The sequence below is a fragment of the Hyalella azteca genome, unplaced genomic scaffold (assembly GCF_000764305.2).
Source record: "Hyalella azteca isolate HAZT.00-mixed unplaced genomic scaffold, Hazt_2.0.2 contig5640, whole genome shotgun sequence".
Lineage (NCBI taxonomy): Eukaryota > Metazoa > Arthropoda > Malacostraca > Amphipoda > Hyalellidae > Hyalella > Hyalella azteca.
The window spans coordinates 641,947-663,756 of NW_025935823.1; the positions used below are offsets into that span (position 1 = coordinate 641,947).

Consider the following 21,810-nt stretch of genomic DNA (forward strand, 5'->3'; position numbering starts at 1 on the left):
CAAGTTTTGGGAATGAGAGAAAACTGTTAGTACGAGATAATTTCAGTTTGAATCTGCGACTGATGAAACTGCCAAGTGATAATGAAACTGCCGACTGATGATGAAACTGTCAAGTGATAATGAACTGCAGACTGATGATGAAACTGTCAAGTGATAATGAACTGCAGACTGATGATGAAACTGTCAAGTGATAATGAACTGCAGACTGATNTGATGATGAAACTGTCAAGTGCTAATGAAACTGTCAATTGATGATGAAACTGTCAACTGATGATGAAACTGTCAAGTGCTAATGAAACTGTCAAGTGATAATGAAACTGTCAAGTGATAATGAAACTGTCAACTGATGATGAAACTGTCAAGTGCTAATGAAACTGTCAAGTGATAATGAAACTGCCTACTGCTAATGAAACTGTCAGCTGATAATGAAACTGTCAACTTATAATGAAACTAACCTCGACATCCAAAGTTTCATATCCAGCCTGCCGACTCAGCGTGCGGAAGCTGACGTTAGCGTTGGCGAGCTCCGAGCTGTTGAAGTTGCAGTAAACCTCCAACTCCTGTCCAACTTCTACCTCCATGTCCAGCCGCGGGACAATCTCTGAATACCGGAATATTAAATAAAATTAAAAACAATATTTAGGCTGTTATATGGAGTCATACTAATAATCATTTCTTGAAATGGTATTACTAATGTACTAACTAAACACATTACTAACTTACTAACTAATTACCAACTTGTTATCCATGGTAATTAGTTAGTAAGTTGTCCAACTTCTTGTCCAACTTCTACCTCCATGTCCACCCTCGGGACAATCTCTGAATACCGAAATATTCAATAAAATTAAGAAAAATACTAATGGTATTACTAATATACTAACTAAATACATTACTAATTACTAACTAATTACCAAAAAATACTAATGTATGGAGTCATGTTCATAATAATTTCAATTTGATTAACGAAACAGTATGATGACCAAAGTAATAAAATTAATCTTAAGATAAACCATAACAATTAATAACATGATGTACATGAGTCGTTTCGTGAAATTGAATACAAATTAATTGATCTTATAATAAAAATAAATCCACAAGTTAATAGTTAGACACATCAGTTTTATTACAATCAAATGCTTCCTGAACATGGACAAGTGTTTAGTGCACGTGAAATTGAATACAAATTAACTGATCTTATAATAAAAATAAATCCACAAGTTATCGGTTAGACACATCAGTTTTAATACAATCAAATGCTTCCTGAACATGGACAAGTGTTTAATGCATAATTTCAGCAGATATAAGCATATGCATAAACATATTACCCCAGACAGAAGGTTGTTCGGGAAATACAGACTTTCACCACATCGATCTATCATTATCGCAAAAGCGTAAATTTATGCACATAAAGCTATATAATTCTAGGATAGTGGCATCACAATTCCATAGCAGCATCCGTCATAGCTGCATTGTATGGAGATTTATTACTGGAAATGAGACGGTACTAACGTATACGAGGCTACTTATACGAATACACTGTTAGAAAAATAACGAAAAAACGGTCCCATGCACTGGCGTTCTGTAGTGGCCGGTCGCCGCCGTGAAAATAAACTGTTTCGCCGTTTTTATCAGATGTTTTACGGATTTCTACCGTTAAATTAGAATAAAAACGGCGACACTGTGTTTCTTTTCACGTGCCGACCGGCCACTGAAACGCCGGTAATACCGTTAACGGGGTAATTTTTCTAACAGTGTATGCCCTTGACGTCGAATATACACTATAAAAGAAACAGTACGTGGGGTGCACGCACGGGGGAAAACATGTATATAGGTATGCATGTGGGTGAAACTTTTGGGGCACGCATGTAGGGAAGCATGTGGGCATCAAGCAATATGTATATAGTATACATGGGTATCACAAGTCGAATATGATCGAGGCCTGTATTATATATGTGTGCCTAATTAAATGTGATTAAATGCATGAAAACCGTGGCTACAACGGACAAAATTAAGTGGGGCCAGCATTATATTCCCATTTATATAGGCCATTGTAGCTGAGCTTATAGCTTATAAGTATAATCTATATACAATATTACCTACGTGAGCTACATTCATGTTTCGAAAGCCACATATTATACAATGTGAAACCCTTGGGCTGGGGTTGGTATATTGAGTGCAGAGTATTACTGTCATGAATACAATTTACGAGGCATGTGGGCAAGGAGTATTCATCCGGACTTTACATCCATGTAGAAATTCGGTAACCGATTGTAAAAACACGCGTGATATGTCGAATGTTCACTATGTAGTATACATGAAGCCAACAGAGTTATGTCAAAAAGGAGAAATACATAGTAAGTTAGGGTATACTGACAAAGTAGATTGCAGTCAGTAATTGGGGATTGCAGTCAGTGCAGTCAAAAGGTCATTACGCAACTCACGACGGCGTATAGAAACTTCAAAAAAGTGTTACGACCGTTAAAAGTGTCATGACCGTTATTTCATAGTTAAACAGAACAATTAAGAGAAATCAAGTTAAATTTACCTAAGTTATACAATTTAAATTGATCAAAACACACAGCCAAGTGGTTCCGGGAAAACGACATCGATGTCAAGGAATGGTCAAATTTAATTACTTCAAAGACCAAGTCTCAGATAACAATACAGAAAAGTTCAAATGCAAGGAGAAAGTACAATAATACCGGTATCACAGAACTGACGGTGGTCTGAGAAAACCAAAGGATTATTCTTCTCGCGAAAAGTTCATGCGAAAAAGCTCTTATACAAACTACGGACGCAGACTCGCGAGTATCTGGTACAAGTTATTTTATTAGATCTAACTAACAATTACCCTAATGTTCTACGTTAACCCATTTTATTTTTTTAGAGGAACTGTCCTTTTTTGCTTTATTTACTGTTGATGATCATTAATAACGAGTGCGCAAATTTTCATTTCGAATTACCGTTTCTAAGTGAAGAAGTAATATATTTAACATACTATACTCACGCTAAACGCTGCGTGTACAGAATATATTAATATTCTAGTGAACAAGCATTTAGGATACAGTGTCACAAGGAGGATGGCTATAGGATACAAAGGATTCGAATAGCGATTATTAGACGAAAGAAGGGAAAGCATTACAATACCGAAGGATACGGCAGGTTTCGGATCAGGACAATGAGATGTTAACGAATGGATGACATGATACTGGACCATCGTGGTTATGTCGACATTAGTATAAGAGGTCGTGGTTATGTCGACATTAGTGTAAGCGGTCGTGGTTATGTCGACATTAGTGTAAGCGGTCGTGGTTATGTTGACATTATTTATAGTTACTGGCGTTGCTGCGGTAGGACAAGACGCCCTAATTGTTAAGAAACTTAGGCATATATAATATATAATTAGGTGTCGATTTATAAGCCACTGATAATATTCCAATTTTCAAGATTAGAGAACATAATGTTAACACCACGATGTTGTTAACTCGATAATAGGTTTTGCTAGAAATCAGGTTAAAATATTCAAATCCAATTACTGTTGGCTAATCAACCTTAATTTCAAAATAAGTAAGTAACTGCAGTTCCATGCAGTCAAAAAATAAACTTCGAATGTTATAGTTAACTGCAGTCAATTCAAACTACGAACGTACTTCACTGCACGCTTAAATATAAGATTCGAAAAAATGCCTTGTCTGATGTCACTGAAAAATAAATAAAGCGCACAGTTATACTCTTGCCCCAAAGTTTTCACTTTTAGAAAAAAACGGTGAAAAAACGGTCCCACAGGCATTCTAGTGGCCGGTCGCCCCGTAAAAATAAACTGTTCCGCCGTTTATATCAGATGTTTTACGGATTTCTAGTGTTAAATTATAATAAAAACGGCGACACGGTGTTTCTTTTCACGTGCCGACCGGCCACTTAAATGCCGGTAATACCGTTAACGGTAATTTTTCTAACAGTGTATAAAAACTGACGACAAAACACAAAATAAATGCCGGCGCCAAAAAAATTTAAATACCATTAAAAGTTGGGAAACCAAGCTATAAAAAGAAAGACAATCAAAAACAGAAAAATAATTACACTTTATAGTACATAAAAACGTTTAAATAGCGCCGATAACGTGACATTACGACAAAAACGTTAAAAACAACAGGACACGTTATATAGCAGGCTCAACAGAAGCTGCATCATAATAAACTTTCAACTTCTACGTATAATGCTAATTAGTTATGAATATAAAAGTTAGCGAAATACTGTGGTGCTAAGAAATTACGAATCTCATATGTTAATACGTATACAGAGTATTCCCATCGCAAATAAATAAACTCTGAAAATTTCTCATAAGGAATACACTCTCAGGTCTCAAACTTTCAGAAAACTTTAAAAAAGTTATAGCTAATTTTTCCACAAAAAACTGATTAGGGCGTTCAAAAACAAAAATCGTTAAGTAATGAAAAATAAAGCACCTGAAAATTTCTCATACGGAATACACTCTCAGGTCCCAAACTTTCAGAAAACTTAAAAAAAAGTTATAGCTAATTTCTCCACAAAAAAATCAATTGGGGCATTTTGAAAACAAAAATCGTTAAGTAATGAAAAATCAAGCACATCACATCGTGTTAATTGGGGTAAAAGCCAACGGTAAACATGGCATTTACCTCCGAGCGCTTGGCTGCGATGGCTGTGGCGGTGCGAACGACTGTGGCGAATGGCGTGATGGCCACTAGCTGTGGCGTGAGAGTGAGAGTGCGTGGCCACAGTGGCATAGAGTGAACAATAGGTAAGGAAAAGGGTGAGGTAAGGTATAGGTACAGATAAACGGCATAGAGTGGTAATAGATAAGGCATAGGGAACAGATATGTGGCTACAGTGGCATAGAGTGAACAATAGGTAAGGAAAAGGGTGAGGTAAGACATAGGTACAGATAAACGGCATATAGTGGAAATAGATAAGGCATAGGGAACAGGTATGGATAAGGTATCAAGTCACAGAGATAAGGGTTTGAGGGGAAAAAGTATCCAAAGGGAAGGCTAGCAACTGTACAAGATATCTAGGTAACAATATATATTAGAAGATCTACAGTAACAGCAACATTTTCCAAATCTACGATAAAATTGGAGTTGAGAAAAATATTATAGGTCGACACAAGAAAAAGACATTAGGAGTAGCCTAAAGAATGATTTTTTTACAAAAGAAAAATACAAATTTGAAAGCAAATGAAAAAAGGAGTGAAACATGGTGCAAGGTCTTAGTTGAAGGAGTGCTCCTATACCCATGCATAGCAAGCAATATATTACGCAATATCGTTGCATATCAACAGCTGATAAGCTAGCACCACCTAACTTCGTATGGCACCAGAAATTTTAGTAAAATATATATATTCGACGAGGCATTAAGAACCGAAACTCGGATGTCTAATAGTCTTAACTCTGAAGGTGTTCGTAACTGTTATAATCACCCATTGCCATTGGGTCCAAAACGGCCAGTTTCATTTTCCATGTGATGAACTAATATTAATATTGTCCTAATACTACACAATTTTATAGAAGCTCTTTATATCATCGTGTTATCCAACAGAAATATATAAAATATCCAGCAGATCTTAGAGCAGGATTAATTATGATTCGAACAGAATCGAATTGTTTCCTATTTAGAATATCTCGAAGAAACGAATAGCATAGTTTGCCCTGGAGCGCTCACAGAAAATGTCCATCAATAAACATTTTAACGTGAACTCATGTATTTCAGGCATGATGATTTTTGTAACACGCTACTCTCTACTGAGATGCTGCAAAATATCTACGAATTAAAAAAACGTCGCACATTTAATAATTTGCGGATTTTGTTTTAAAATGTTGAATGTGATAGAGAACAGAAATATAAGGCAAATACATAAACCGACGTTATGTATATTTTGCAGCGATGCAGGCAACAGAGGCAGGCGACATTTGCAGCGATGCAGGCAACAGAGGCAGGCGACATTTGCAGCGATGCAGGCAACAGAGGCAGGCGACATTTGCAGCGACGCAGGCAACAGAGGCAGGCGGTATTTGCAGCGGTGCAGGCAACAGAGGCAGGCGACATTTGCAGCGATGCTGGCAACAGAGGCAGGCGATGCTGGCAACAGAGGCAGGCGATGCAGGCAACAGAGGCAGGCGACATTTGTGTATGATGCAAATAACATGACGCAAACCAACATTGCGCGCGTAACTACATATGTTGAAATATCAAACATACGACCGGTGTATGTTGCTTATACTTTGTATTTCTGGCAGAACAAACACAGCAACGTTGATGATGAGGCGAGTGATTTTAGCTGTTATACTCGAGTTTTAATAAATAAGAAATAAATGATAAGATGTTACACACAAATGATAGAGGACCGCATGGAATGACCGAGGACCGCATGGAATGATCGAGAACCGAATGGAATGATCAAGGACCGCATGGAATGATCAAGGACCGCATGGAATGATCCAGGACCGCATGGAATGATCCAGGACCGCATGAAATGATCAAAGACCATGGTGATGATTTAAGAAGGAAATCTCGACCAATGTGATTATGAAAGGCATTATGACCGACTAATAATGCAACTATGGTGATATTGTGACATTAATATGCGTGCATTGGCAGGGAGAGCGCAAGACGATAACGGCCGCAAAAATCAATGTTACGATCATTCACCAAATAAAAAAGACAATTGAATAATATTTTCAAATTAAAACAATAATCCCACTATAAGTAGCAATAACCAATGCGGAAACAGATACAATTACGACAACCAGAACATGATAACATTTCAATTCAAAGATAGATAAAGAGGATGCTTTCATAGATGAATAGGATGCTTACCCCCCATGCTGATGGTTTCGTAGGATCTGCATTTGAGGCCAAGGGCGGGGCAGACGATGAGCAGGATACCCAGGAGGACCAGCATCTTGGGGAGGAACCCATGCAAGCAGAGCCATCTTCTGCACCTGAAGGAGGGAGGCTGTAGACCACGGCTACAGGGGGTGATGCCGTGGGGCGGCAGCGAGGATCGTGCGTCTGGCAACAGCGCCGTATTTCGTACGTCTGGCACCAGCGCCGTATTTCGTACGTCTGGCAGCGCGCGAGTTTTTTCTTCCTCTTGTGTTGCCCAGATGTTTTGTACATATGCCAACCACGAGAAACTTTGTACATCTTGTGAAACTGGGATTTTTTGTCCATGTGACAACATAGGGACACCTTGAACGGCTGGCAACGAGTGGCAAGTCAACACATCCTCGACGTCTCGTACTTCTGGCAACGCGTCCACTTGCGGGTCACCATGACCCATGGCGCCAGCCACACATGCGCTCACACTCCTCACCATCAGCCTCACCACGTCACAGCCATGTCTGCACATGAAAAAAACACATAAAAAAGATATGTTCAAACCATGTGAAGACATCAAAATAAGCACGATGAAAGCCATGAATCGCAGCTGCGTACTCATGAAGAATTCTTAAATAATGAAAATACCTTGCAGCAGTAAATATCATTAATGATTTTTCACTTGACACAAGTTGTCAAATGTGTATTGGAGTCATTTATGCACAAAAAACTTGTCAAGAAGCTAGATACATTATACATTATATAGATACATTATACATTATAAGAAGCTAGATACATTATTATACATTATACATCCTACAACTACACAAACATCATCTATACAAACACCCTTAATCTATAAACACATCCTTCATCTATACAAACATCATCCTCATCTCGTGACAAATGTATGACAATACAGGCTATGCAATCTGAATGTTTGCTTAAAACAGCCAGGGATATTTTTGCCGTTGGGTTAAAATAAAGTAAATACAACACGAGAATTTACATGTTTAAGGAGAAATGGATACAAATGAGGAGTGTATGTGCAGAATTGACAGTTTAAACGTGATGGAGTGGAATTGTATGAGTTTAGTTGTATAGCAATTTATAGCTCAATCATGGATTCATGCAATCTAGCGCAATCGAGGTATGAATCAGGTAAAGCTGATATGAATCTACCCTAAGCAGATAAGGTATCTTGTATGAATCTTGTACCAACGCATGCAGGGAACTGGCAACTGATAACCACCACTACTTACGACACCGTAAAGCTACTTACGACGTCTTACCCTTGATACCCATCAATGTAGAACTAACGAGCTTAGTATTAAACTTGATATCTTGCTCCTCGTATAATGTATGATCTTTCTATGTCTCACGATCACCGTAGATCTTACGATCTGTCTATACCTTCCGATCGATAATCGTAGACCCAACGATCTGTCAATGCCTTACGATAATCGTAGACCTAATCTATCTATATCTTACGATAACGTAACTTATAGATAGATTATGTCTCATACAACATACGCTATATTCGATCACGTGTTTCATTGCCGCCTCCAGACAGGAAATAGCCTGCGCGAAGCTGTGCATGCGAATGCGTATGAATGGCATCGCTTTCATGCAAGCGTCAAGCGTGTGTATAGAACGTATTAGTTGAATCATATGAATTTATCAATTAACTCGGATTAATGGAAGAAAATGAATTGTAGGATGTGTATTATGCTACTTAAATAAAAGCTCATAATTTGAAGCCTTTAAATGAAGCTTATAAATGTAAGGCTTTCAATAAAACTTGTGAATTAAACTATGATCAATTTAATTATATAATATTTTGTTTCAACTAGATTATGAATAAATTAAATGGATTGAAGCGTATATATCAAAGCTTATGAATTGAAGCTCATGAACTTTAACGAATGGATCTAAGCGCACGAATTCACTGAAGTGTATGAATTGGAGAGAGCGTATGAATACAGGCGTATGAATTGCAGTGAGCGTATGAATACAGGCGTATGAATTGGACCGTACGCCTCCAATGAATTAATCAAAATAGCGACATCCGGCACCTGCGCTACTGCGTCAGCGCAGATGACGCGGGTAGTGCCAGAAACCGCCACCGGCTGCAACTTTTAACCGATATTTACGTTCAAATTGCGTTAATTATACCAGTTACGAGATAATCAGTGCATGCTGCACGTGAAAAACTAACTTATAATTCAATGAAAAATACTAGAAAACACAAACTGTGCATTGAAAAGCTAAAAGCGTTCGTCGAAGTACAATGGTTTCCTTGGAAATGGAGTTGGCGTTCACGGAACAAGAGTGTCGAGCATTTAGCAGAAGACCTGTTACTGTCTCGTCAAATGAATGCATCTAGCAGGAATTTAGCAAGAGACTAGCGAGAAATTAGCGTGTGAGTCTAACAGGAAAGTTTTAAACTACGTATTTATTAGTTAGCTTAAATCTATTGTCAAGTGCTAATGGGAATTTCTGGGGACGGAACATTTAGGTTTAGCAGCGCGGTTAAAATAGATCATTGATTAGGTGTCGCCTGTGACACGGAGGCGGCACCCGGGGTGTTGGACATGTAACGCATGTTGCTGGTGTTGGACATGTAACGCATGTTGTAGGTGTTAGACATGTAACGCATGTTGCAGGTGTTGGACATGTAACGCATGTTGCAGGTGTTGGACATGTAACGCATGTTGCAGGTGTTGGACATGTAACGCATGTTGCGGGTGTTGGACATGTAACGCATGTTGCGGGTGTTGGACATGTAACGCATGTTGCGGGTGTTGGACATGTAACGCGTATTACAACATGCAAAACAATGATGGTGTTGGAAATGATAATAAATGATGTCTTATCTTTAAGCGGAATCATACGAATTTAAACATAATTCACCCAAAACACACACCAATGTATTTATTATTCACTGACAACATCAATCAGTTAAACTTACTGTTATCAGTTAAACTTACTGTTATCAGTTAAACTTACTATCAGTTAAACTTACTATTATCAGTTAAACTTACTGTTATCAGTTAAACTTACTGTTATCAGTTAAACTTACTGTAGACTCAGTCAAGACTCACCTGAGCTGTGGATGAGCTCAGCAAGCGATGTCACCTTCAGCTACTATCATTAATAAAAGTTTACTGAACACGCGAGTGTTCAACAATAAAAATATACTGAACAACTAATGTTCAACAACAATAAATTAGTGAACAACGAGTGTTCAATAAGAATGTACTTTAAAGATGAACACACCAATTTTTTATATATAATGAGATTCTTTGCAGATCTGAAATTTTACCTGAGAAAATAGTTAGAAAATTGGAAACTTTCATTTTTGAGCAACTATATAGAGATGTAGATGCGTATACGCGATCTATAGGATCCTAGTATCCTATAGAAGAAAATTAGGATTTCAGCCATGAATCAAACATGTCTGCCAACAGCCATGAGTCAAACATGTCTGCCAGCAGCCATGAGTCAATCATGTCTATCAGCAGCAATGCGTCAAACATGTCAGCCATCAGCCATGAGTCAAACATGTCTGTCAGCAGCCATGAGTCAAACATGTCTGCCAGCAGCCATGAGTCAAACATGTCAGCCAGCATCCATGAGTCAAACATGTCAGCCAGCAGCCATGAGTCAAACATGTCTGCCAGCAGCTATGAGTCAAACATGTCTGTCAGCAGCTATGAGTCAAACATGTCAGCCAACAGTCATGAGTCAAACATGTCTGCCAGCAGCCATGAGTCAAACATGTCTGCCAGCAGCCATGAGTCAAACAAGTCAGCCAGCAGCCATGAGTCAAACATGCCAGCCAGGAGCCATGAGTCAAACATGTCAGCCAGCAGCCATGAGTCAAACATTTCTGCCAGCAGCCATGAGTCAAACATTTCTGCCAGCAGCCATGAGTCAAACATGTCTACCAGCAGCCACAAGTCAATCATGTCTGCCAGCAGCCATATGAGTCAAACATGTCAGCCAGCAGCCATATGAGTCAAACATGTCAGCCAGCAGCCATGAGTCAAACATGTCAGCCAGCAGCCATGAGTCAAACATGTCAGCCAGCAGCCATGAGTCAAACATGTCAGCCAGCATCCATGAGTCAAACATGTCAGCCAGCAGCCATGAGTCAAACATGCCAGCCAGCAGCCATGAGTCAAACAAGCCAGCCAGCAGCCATGAGTCAAACATGTTTGCCAGCAGCCATGAGTCAATCATGTCTGCCAGCAGCCACGAGTCAAACATGTCTGCCAGCAGCCATGAGTCAAACATGTCTGCCAGCAGCCANCATGGACATCTTTGCATCAGTCCATGGACTTCTATGCATCAGTCCGTGGACTTTTATGCATCAGTCCATGGACATCTTTGCATCAGTCCATGGACTTCTATGCATCAGTCCATGGACTTCTATGCATCAGTCCATGGACTTCTATGCATCAGTCCAATGCATCACCACTACCTCCCCAAGATCATACCTATATCACCTCACAACCACCATCATCACCCACTACCATCATCACCTCACAACCACCATCATCACCTCACAACCCCCATCATCACCTCACAACCACCATCATCACCTCACAACCACCATCATCACCTCACAACCACCATCATCACCTCACTATCATCATCACCACCTCGCTATATTTACAACGCTGCCTAAATGAAAACCTTGAGCAGGCGCTCGCTTAAGGCCACCATCTTTGGTACGTAATAGGCGTTTCATTTGTACACATAGTTTTATATAATCTATTGCACATATAGTTAAATCTACTGTAAGCATAGGTTAGTTTATTGTACACGCAGTTTAGTCTATTGTACGGATATTTTCCTCTATGTACACGGTGTTTAGTTTATTGTACGAATAGTTTAGTCTATGGCACATATAGTTTAGTCTATTGAGAGCATAAGTTAGTTTATTGTACACGCAGTTTAGTCTATTGTACGGATATTTTACTCTATGTACACGGTGTTTAGTTTATTGTATGAACAGTTTAATCTATTGCACGCATAGTTTAGTCTATTGTAGGCATAGTTTAGTCAATTACGCGCATAGTTTACAGTCTATTATACGCATAGTTTATAGTCTATTATACGCAGAGTTTAGTCTATTATACGCATAATTTAGTCTATTGCACGCATAGTTTAGTCTATTATACGCATAGTTTAGTCTTTTATACGCATAGTTTAGTCTACTGTACGCATAGTTTGGTCTATTGTACGCATAGTTTAGTCTACTGTACGCATAGTTTAGTCTACTGTACGCATAGTTTAGTCTAATGTACGCATAGTTTAGTATATTGGGCACATAGTTTATAGTCTATTTTACGCATATTTTAGTCTATTGCACACATAGTTTAGTCTATTGCACACATAGTTTAGTCTATTGCACGCATAGTTTAGTCTATTGCACGCATAGTTTAGTCTATTGTACGCATAGTTTAGTCTATTGCACGCATAGTTTAGTCTATTGTGCACATAGTTTAAAGTTTATTGTGCGTATATTTTAGTCTATTTTATGAATATTTTGATCAATTTATACATAGTTTCATCAATTGTACACATATTTCAGTCTATTGTATGCAAAGTTTAGTCTATTTTACAAATTGTTTAGTCTTAGGATGGCATCGGATCACTCCATGGAGCCTTATCTAGTGCAATGCCTGACAGGCTGACACAATCGCTCCATGGAGCCTTATCTAGTGCAGAACCTCATCACTCCATGCAACCTTATCCAGTGCAGAACTTTATCACTCCATGGAGCGTAATCTAGTGCAGAACCTCATCACTCCATGGAGCCTAATCTAGTGCAGAACCTCATCACTCCATGGAGCCTAATCTAGTGCAGAACCTCATCACTCCATGGAGCCTTATCTAGTGCAGAACCTCATCACTCCATGCAACCTTATCCAGTGCAGAACTTTATCACTCCATGGAGCGTAATCTAGTGAAGAACTTCCATCACTCCACGGAGCCTAATCTAGTGCAGAACCTCATCACTCCATGGAGCCTTATCTAGTGCAGAACTTCATCACTCCATGGAGACTAATCTAGTGCAGAACTTTACCACTCCATGCGGCCTAATCTAGTGCAAAACTTTATCACTCCATGGAGCCTAACCTAGTGCAGAACCTCATCACTCCATGGAGCCTTATCTAGTGCAGAACCTCATCACTCCATGGAGCCTAACCTAGTGCAGAGCCTCATCACTCCATGGAGCTTAATTCACTGCAGAACCTCATCACTCCATGGAGCCTAATCTACTGCAGAACCAAATCACGCCATGGAGCCTAATCTAGTGCAGAACTTCATCACTCCATGGAGCCTAATCTAGTGCAGAACTTCATCACTCCATGGAGCCTAATCTAGTGCAGAACTTCATCACTCCATGGAGCCTAATCTACTGCAGAACCTCATCACTCCATGGAGCCTAATCTAGTGCAGAACCTCATCACTCCATGGAGCCTTATCTAATGCAGAACCTCATGACTCCATGGAGCCTTATCCAGCGCACAATCTGCTAGAACCACTCGCGGAAACCAACGAGCCTATCAAGGCAGACTTATCTCTCCTAATTGCTTCTTTATCTTTCATTTCATTACATAAAGCCTAATTCATCTCGACAAAGTACAATAAGTTTTGTACATCAGTGCATGTACAATGAGTCTTGGGCTAGACGGGAGAGAGCTATTATATACTATATATACCTACTATATAGTACTATTCGTACTATAGATATTATAACACTAAGATACCATTTAATAACACTTGTAACGCTAAGTAGGTACAACAGAGTTCTCGTCAACCTTTTCCAACCGAGAACACTGAAGTTGTTCAACTGATCGTGTACAATTCAATTGGGTTGGGTTTCATGATGTAAGATGTACGTCGCAATGTTCATCCGAATAATCCGTATTGTGTGTGCACCAATTGATAAAGTCAAAGACTAACCGTGTAAGGCTGCAGTGATCACTGATCAACCGCGTACAGCGCATTGTCCAGTTATTGAACGTGATGCCCAGTTAGTAGAACTTTAAACACGACAGTTTAACACGTAAATTAGGAGGCAGATAAAAGTGTGTGCAGAGCAGTGAGCGATAGCTCACTCCTCTGCCGCTCAAATGTAAGTTGCACCGCCATGAACGTATTGATCAACAGCTGCAGCTTGCTCGTAGCAGGAAAAACGTCATCTAACTCCCTGAGGACGAGGGGTAGTGCGCACAGCCTCTAGGATAGCAAATTTATATATATTATCATGCTGAGTACAAGCATGTGAGCTAAGATAAACAAAGAGTGGCACAGAGCAATGGCTGGTCGCAGAAGCTAAGCCTTTACAGCCAGTTTGCCTAACAGTTCCTGCAACCTTCAGCCACACTCAGCCAGTTTTGTCTTGCAAGTTTCTTGGCACCTGAACCTACACAAATCGAGAAACCTGCACTCGTAAAGAATTCATTTTACTGTTATAAACAAAATCAGAAATTGTATATAGCTGCTTTAATTTCACACTGTCTGTCCTAACACGAAAGGCCGATTTATCTGATGAGTACAACGCGGTAACACCTCACACTTCCGCGTCTGCAGGGCAACTGATTCTGATTCGGCCGACCTCTAGCAACAACTTGGATGCCAAAGATATCTTCCCATCTCGGATGGATTTTTCATGGTGTCACTTCATAAAAGGCACTGAAGTGCATCTCATTGTGTTGACATTTAGCACAGCAAGCTCCAAAACAAGCTCCATATTTGGCATATGATTGCTGCCAAACACAAGGTTTATAATATAAAGATAGCTGTGTTCCAAACGTTCATTGATAACTAGAAAGTTTCTTTTCTGCAATATTTATCCAAATCTCAGAAATTTGTAAACGATTGACGCATGCCCACAGCTACGCATACGCAATGTGGTTTAAATTTTATTTCGAACACATTTATAATTGTAGATTGATATTTATCATTTTATCCATATGAATTTTCCTTTAAAAGAAGATGACGCTTAATTAAAATACTTATGGACAAGCAAACCATGTGGCTCAAGGAGCTATGGAAGGACTTTCTAGGAACCAGCAGTCCGACACTTCGGTGCCCATCTCGCAGCGACGATTCTGCAGATAACTGGTTTCTCTTCTTAAAATGATCCTGTTCGCCTGGATGTAATCACAAATTCCATTAGCGAATGTCAAAGCTAACTTTTATAACGTTGGCGTTCCATTAGCAATAATTTTCCATTATTTTCACTAAAAGTAAATAATATCAATGGTATAACGGGTGACCAATGGAAGATGAATCTCGTTTATTGGTTTATATTAGCAAATGAGGTCTAGGCTAGGGTTGCTAGTTAAAATAAAAAATGTCTGGCTCGAGAAATTGCCTCACAAGTGTTGATGTATTGATCCAATAGAATCTATTCTCCTCTAGCTCGAAAATAAGCTAAGAAAAATTAGTAATTCCAAAACTATAAACCAAATAAGTAGTTAATAAATGAATAAGTAGGATTATTTTTCATCTCTGATTCACCGCTGTACAAGTATTTCATCATTAATTATTCTATATGGTGTCTATATCCCCATCTTACTTTCTTAAAAATATTATCTGGGCCTATACTTTCAAAAAAGTTAAGAGATCGTAAGTTCATCAGCCAATCATTGACGGCCTTTCAAGCAAAATCCACCAATCATAGACAAGAAAATAGAGCGTAAGTACTTACGTTCAATTAGCGAGTTATTAATTTAAAGAATATTTAATTTACTACCTTTTGAACAGCAATGCCCTGGCATGTGCTCCTGCAGAACGCTTCCTTGTTCCCCCACAAGGACCCTAGTAAGTATATTCGTGTACGTTTCTCTAGAGTGTTTGTGTGTGTGATTTCATTTGCATGTATGTGTAGATGTGTGTATGTACATGTAAGTGTGTGTGCGTGTACATGTGTGAATGATCGACTTTATATAGAGAATAAATTGTTACCATGACAACCACGATAGGGTTAAACTCTCATGTGTTTGTTGTTGTAATGTGTTTATTATAGTGATGTGTTTGTTATTGTGATGTGTTTGTTGTGGTGATGTGTTTGTTATTGTGATGTGTTTGTTGCAGTGATGTGTTTGTTGCAGTGATGTGTTTGCTGTAGTGATGTGTTTGTTGTAGTGATGTGTTTGCTGTAGTGATGTGTTTGTTGCAGTGATGTGTTTGCTGTAGTGATGTGTTTGCTGTAGTGATGTGTTTGTTGCAGTGATGTGTTTGTTGTAGTGATGTGTTTGTTGTAGTGATGATGTTCACCATCGAACTCACTCACCATGTTCACCATCGAACTCACTCACCATGTTCACCATCGAACTCTCTCACCATGTTCACCATCGAACACACGCACCATGTTCACCATCTAACTCACGCACCATGTTCACCATCGAGTTCACTCACCATGTTCACCATCGAACTCGCTCACCAAACGCCATCAACAAACGTACGACCCTCGTAAAAACTTTTGTACATTCAGCGCCAAACTTAATTTAAAGTTACAAGCAAACTTAGTCGTAAAGTTCACACCTCTGCCTCAGTCAGGTAATGATCTGGGAAGTCGGAGTTGGACTTCGATCATACACGTTAGAGTTCTAGTTCGATCGAACAAGTTGAAGTTGGAGTTCGATCGAACAAGTTATAGTTGAAGTTCGATCATGCACACACGTTAGAGTTGAAGTTCGATCGCACACGTTAGAGTTGAAGTTCGATCTCACACGTTAGATTTAAAGTTCGATCTCACAAGTTGAGGTTGAAGTTGGAGTTTGGTTGAATAAGTTCTAGTTCAATCTCACAAGTTGAAGTTGGAGTTCGATCGAACAAGTTAGAGTTGAAGTTCGATCACACACGTTAGAGTTGAAGTTCGATCACACACGTTAGATTTGAAGTTCAATCTCACAAGTTGAGGTTGAAGTTGGAGTTTGGTTGAATAAGTTATAGTTCAATCTCACAAGTTGAAGTTGGAGTACGATCGAACAAGTTAGAGTTGAAGTTCGATCACACACGTTAGAGTTGGAGTTCGATCACACAAGTTAGAGTTGAAGTTCGATCACACAAGTTGGAGTTTGATCACACAAGTTGGAGTTTGACCACACAAGTTGGAGTTGGAGTTTGTAATAATATTGTAATAATTCCAGCAGTCGATCAGTTCATCGTCAACGCAATTTTTAATGTAAATTATCATTGTAATTCAAAATGCGGATAAAATTTGTAATTACAACTGTCAACCATTATTGCAATTCGGGCTGTCAGTAATCACCTTAATTCCAACATTAAATAAATATTGTTATTTCAATTGTCAATTACAATATTAATTCAAATTTTTTATATATATATATATTGCAATGCGAGCTTTTAAGAATCATGATAATTTGCAAATATAAACAAAAAACTGTTTATAGTAGTTTTAATTTCAACTATCAATCATCTCGGAGGGTTATGATAGTTTCCCAAAATAAAGCTGACATTTGCTAGTAAATATATACTCATGAAAATAAACGCAGCAATTGTCTTGCGTGTGAAACTGAATATTTCAGTATTTCAGACCTGTTGACTTGCCTTGTATATTGTGTATGTAATGTCACCAAGACAATACAAATGAGTCGAGTTAAACGAACGCGTCATTCAAAACGAAAGTAAAATACACAAAGCAATAAAGCATGAACATTCAAAATAAAATTTGAAATTAGAAAGGGAAATACATAACGCAAGCAATAAAGCATGATCAGTGAAAACAAAATTTGAAATTGGAAAGGAATTTCAGAGCGTGACTGAAGCGAGTTTATCCTTTCAAGTCTCACCATCGTTGCCGTCCCAGTGGCCACGAACAAAGAACATTGAAGCTTCTTCCAGGTCTTGAGCTACATTTTTTTCTCAGAGCTATTTATAATGTTGCTCTTATTTGTAGTAATTCTTCAAATTGCTTTTATTTGTACAAATTTTTTAGGCTTCTTTTATTTGTAAAATTTTTTTAGGATTTTTATTTGTAGTAATCTAAAGGCTGTTTCTAAGGGAACTCAGTTAGTGCTTGGTCACGGTCGTCACGGTTCCCACCGCAGGACTGCTCAATGGCCGCAAATTAAATGTGTAACTTGGAAGTCCTTTTCCACGGCAGATTTTTGTTGAACAGTTCACGCGTGATGAAGATTGGAGGCAGGAGCAGCTTTGTTAGGATTCCTACGCGTCTTGTCTTGAATTTATACCAATTTTTTTCGTCCTGTATTTTGTCCTTATCTTTCATCGTCAGCGCGGGCGCTTTCAGCGCTAATTGAATTTAGAGGCAAAGGCTTTCTTTATTGAGACCTCACGCCTGAGCCGCTTAGGCCTACACCGGCCTGACAACGGCGTGCCTAGAGTTCCTAACTCAACAGTGTTCCTTACTCAACAGTGTTCCTCACACACTAATGTTCTCCTCTCACTAGTGTTCTCCACTCACTAGTGTTCTCCACTCACTATAGTGTTCTCCTCTCACTGGTGTTCTCCACTCACTGGTGTTCTCCACTCACTGGTGTTCTCCACTCACTGGTGTTCTCCACTCACTAGTGTTCTCCTCTCACTAGTGTTCTCCACTCACTAGTCTTCTCCACTCACTAGTGTTCTCCACTCACTAGTGTTCTCCTCTCACTAGTGTTCTCCACTCACTAGTAATCTCCACTCACTAGTTCTCCACTCACTGGTGTTTTCCACTCACTAGTGTTCTCAACCGACTGATTTCCCCTAGTGCTGATAATGAACGATTGGTATTTGTTTTATCAGTTAATCGAAATAATCGTTCCCTTATAATCATATAATGCATGATTTCGTCTTAATCATTTCGTCGTTTAATATCATAATCATGAAGACGGCTGAAAATGATTTACACTTACGTTCACAATCTTAAAATTTAAGCGATGAGACACACGAATTTATTTGGATGATGTTTTGAAATGCTTAAGAGGCCCGTGGACGCGCTCAGCCGAGATAGTAGCTTACGGAGTTTTATAACTATTTTGAACTGCAATAACTCCCCTCATAAATAAGATACAAGTCTGAAATTTGGAATGCTGTCCTGGCTAATTATTTTCAATATGCAGGCATTAGGATAAATTATGTAAACTTTTTATTTCAACTGTTATCAGGGAGGATAAAATTATGCACCCCGATGTTCCTATAGCGTGTGTCTTTTCTAGCATTTTCTCGATATACGGCGGTTTAACTATTTATTCTTCATTGATCGCTACCCCAAACATTTCTGAATTATTATTCTAGTATTAGATATATGCTTTAGAAGCCCAAAGGTAGGTGAAGATGCGCATGACCTGAATGCGTTTTGATACAGCAGTTAATTATCATCATATATGCTCCAGGTATTGATTACTTGAACGTACTAACCGCTCGCTAACATGCTACAACCCTTGAGCATTGTGATGTTATTGAGGCTATTGATTTTAGGACGTGAATTATCTTGCACCTACTTTGTTCTTCACAAGTTATTGAGATATATAATGATGTCTATGCTATATTTTAGGACAAGATTGCTTGGCGAAATGTTGATTATACTTTTCTATATATACCAGATTGAAATTATATTCCACTGTTCCCTTAACCTAGTTTCCTTGGCCAATTGTGATAATTACACATCACGGATAATTGAATGTGAAGACATCTGCCGATGGCACGTAACCGATGTGTTGGCAATGCTATAGTTGGTACAATTCTTAAATCTGAATTGTACATGTGGTATTATTAGACCTCAATTGGATAGGTATTATAATAGCTTAGTTTGTGCTAGATTATGTATTTCTTACCGCGTATTTAGTAATTCAGACTCCTGGCAGCTATTGTCAGTTTTAAATGTAATGATTAAGTTGAAAAAAAATATAAATTTTGACTCCAACTTGTAGGGCACGTTGGAGCTGATGTGAATGATGGAACTGGAGTCGCGTCATCTATCGTGCAGTGATCACAAATTCTTGGATCAAGACGCAAGAATTCATCTCGGAACCTTTGGGGCAGGGTGACCCAGTGGTTAAAGTTCAGATAACCAAGATTGGCGCAGAGAGGCGCGGGTTCGATCCCAGCTCCGTGCCCAGTTTCTGGTCAGAAACTGGCGAGGAGGCCGGGCGGTTAAGCACAGCAGAATTGTAGCAGTGCGTTGCGAGTTCGAAACCTCAAAATGCTGTGAATATTCTGCGATGTTAAGAATCGGTGACAGGCCTACGGCCTAATAAACGCTGAAACCGCTATTATTTATTTATTATAAAACATTTTGACCAAGCGGGTACGGGCGTTAACTGTGTAGTTAACCAAGTACTCGTATTTCCAGCTAAACTCAAACGAAAAATGATTGAGGCATTTCGCTTTTTGAGTGGTCATCGCAAACCACACATTTGTTAACTTCTAATCCTATTTCAAATTTATTGCAGTCATTAAACGACTGAACGGGTCGCGACTAATCTTAACGCCTTTTACCCCAACGAATCCGATGTCTTGCATCGCTGCCGCGTCACAAACGTTTGTGCCGCCACCATCTTTGCTGCTCACCTCAGTGTCGTCTCCGATGTTACCTTCAGTGCCGTCCTCAACAGTTCAATCAATTGATTGAACTGTAATTAATTTCCTTACCTTGATCCTAAAATCAATTTCCTTACCTTGATCTTAAAATCAATTTCCTTACCTTGATCCTAAAATCAATTTCCTTACCTTGATCATCTTGTTGGCTACATACAAAATACGACGGCCTTTCACTGCTAGCGTACCAACTTCCAGATGACTCCTCATCTGGATCTAGAAGTGCTTGCTCTCCTCTCTGGAAGCCGTAAGTAGTTATCCTACCCTGAAGGCGACTGTGAGAAGAGTAGATTCGGTGCTTTTTGAAGAGCGCATAGCTCGCTTGCCAAGTTCCTCAGAAATAAATAGCCTCTCATTCAAGTATTGTCTTCAACTAGAATTTGGAATTCAATTAAAATATATAGTGGGATTCCGTTTCCAATTAGTTGCCTTTTTTGCCAATTAGTTGTACCTTACTATGAATAATTCTGCCAAGAGAGAATTGATTATTGCACTGATTACATAAATTAATTAATTGATTTTCAACTGATAATTAATGCCTAATTTGATCGTTGCCAATTGATAATTTCTTATTCTATATGGACTTAATTAATTATATTTCATTTAGAATAGAAGTGTCGGCACTGCAGAAATAGGCCCATGGCCTGTTGCCGATTCTTGAATTTTTCGTGACTTGATTCACAAGGGATCCGGCCTTTGGAATCCGATCTTTCCATAGCTGACGATTGATTGAGATAGCTGCTGGACTTATTGCCTGGTCACCACATTTTGGTCGCGATGCAGGTGATGGTGGTGGTGAGAAAGACCTGGAAATGCTGGCAGGCGCGGTACATGTCACTGGAGCTTCTAAATCGTGATAAAAGCTCGGATGTGCACGGCGCTTTCGGTCAGTCAAGGTGGCAACATATTCATTTCTGTCAATATTTTGACAGAAAGCCAAACTTTAACTCTCCTGGGAAGAAGCTGTCGTGCTGCGACACTCGAAGAGACCTAAACGGACTAGACGAAGCTATGCAGGAGCATATGTTCAGTTTTAAAATGCCTAGCAAATTACGGACCAGGCAATAAGTCCAGACGAAGCTATGCAGGAGCATATGTTCAGTCTTAAAATGCCTAGCAAATTACGGACCAGGCAATAAGTCCAGCAGCTATCCCAATCAATCGTCAGCTGTGGAAAGATCGGGTTCCAAAGGCCGGATCCCTTGTGAATCAAGTCACGAGAAGTGCAAGAATCCGACAACAGGCCGTGGGCCTATTTCTTCAGTGCCGACACTTCTATTCTATTCTAAAATCTTCAGGAACAACACAACCAAAATTAACACTAGAATCACAACTGAACACCAGCATCACAACTCGCAGCAT

At 39.2% G+C, this 21,810-nt stretch overlaps 1 protein-coding gene across 1 annotated transcript in view; it reads right to left on the reverse strand.

Annotated features, from left to right (window-relative positions):
• The window catches only part of LOC108678829 (cytokine receptor), a 28,734-nt gene extending 18,557 nt beyond the window's left edge, over nt 1-10,177 (reverse strand). Inside the window, exons 1-4 of the mRNA XM_018167318.1 lie at nt 9,963-10,177; nt 6,856-7,382; nt 4,659-4,727; nt 456-601 (exon numbers count right to left, since the gene is read on the reverse strand). Of these exons, the coding sequence (XP_018022807.1) occupies nt 456-601; nt 4,659-4,727; nt 6,856-7,357 (717 nt within the window). The 5' untranslated portion in view covers nt 7,358-7,382; nt 9,963-10,177. The remainder of the gene's footprint in view (nt 1-455; nt 602-4,658; nt 4,728-6,855; nt 7,383-9,962) is intronic.
• Nucleotides 10,178-21,810: the final 11,633 nt, after the last annotated feature.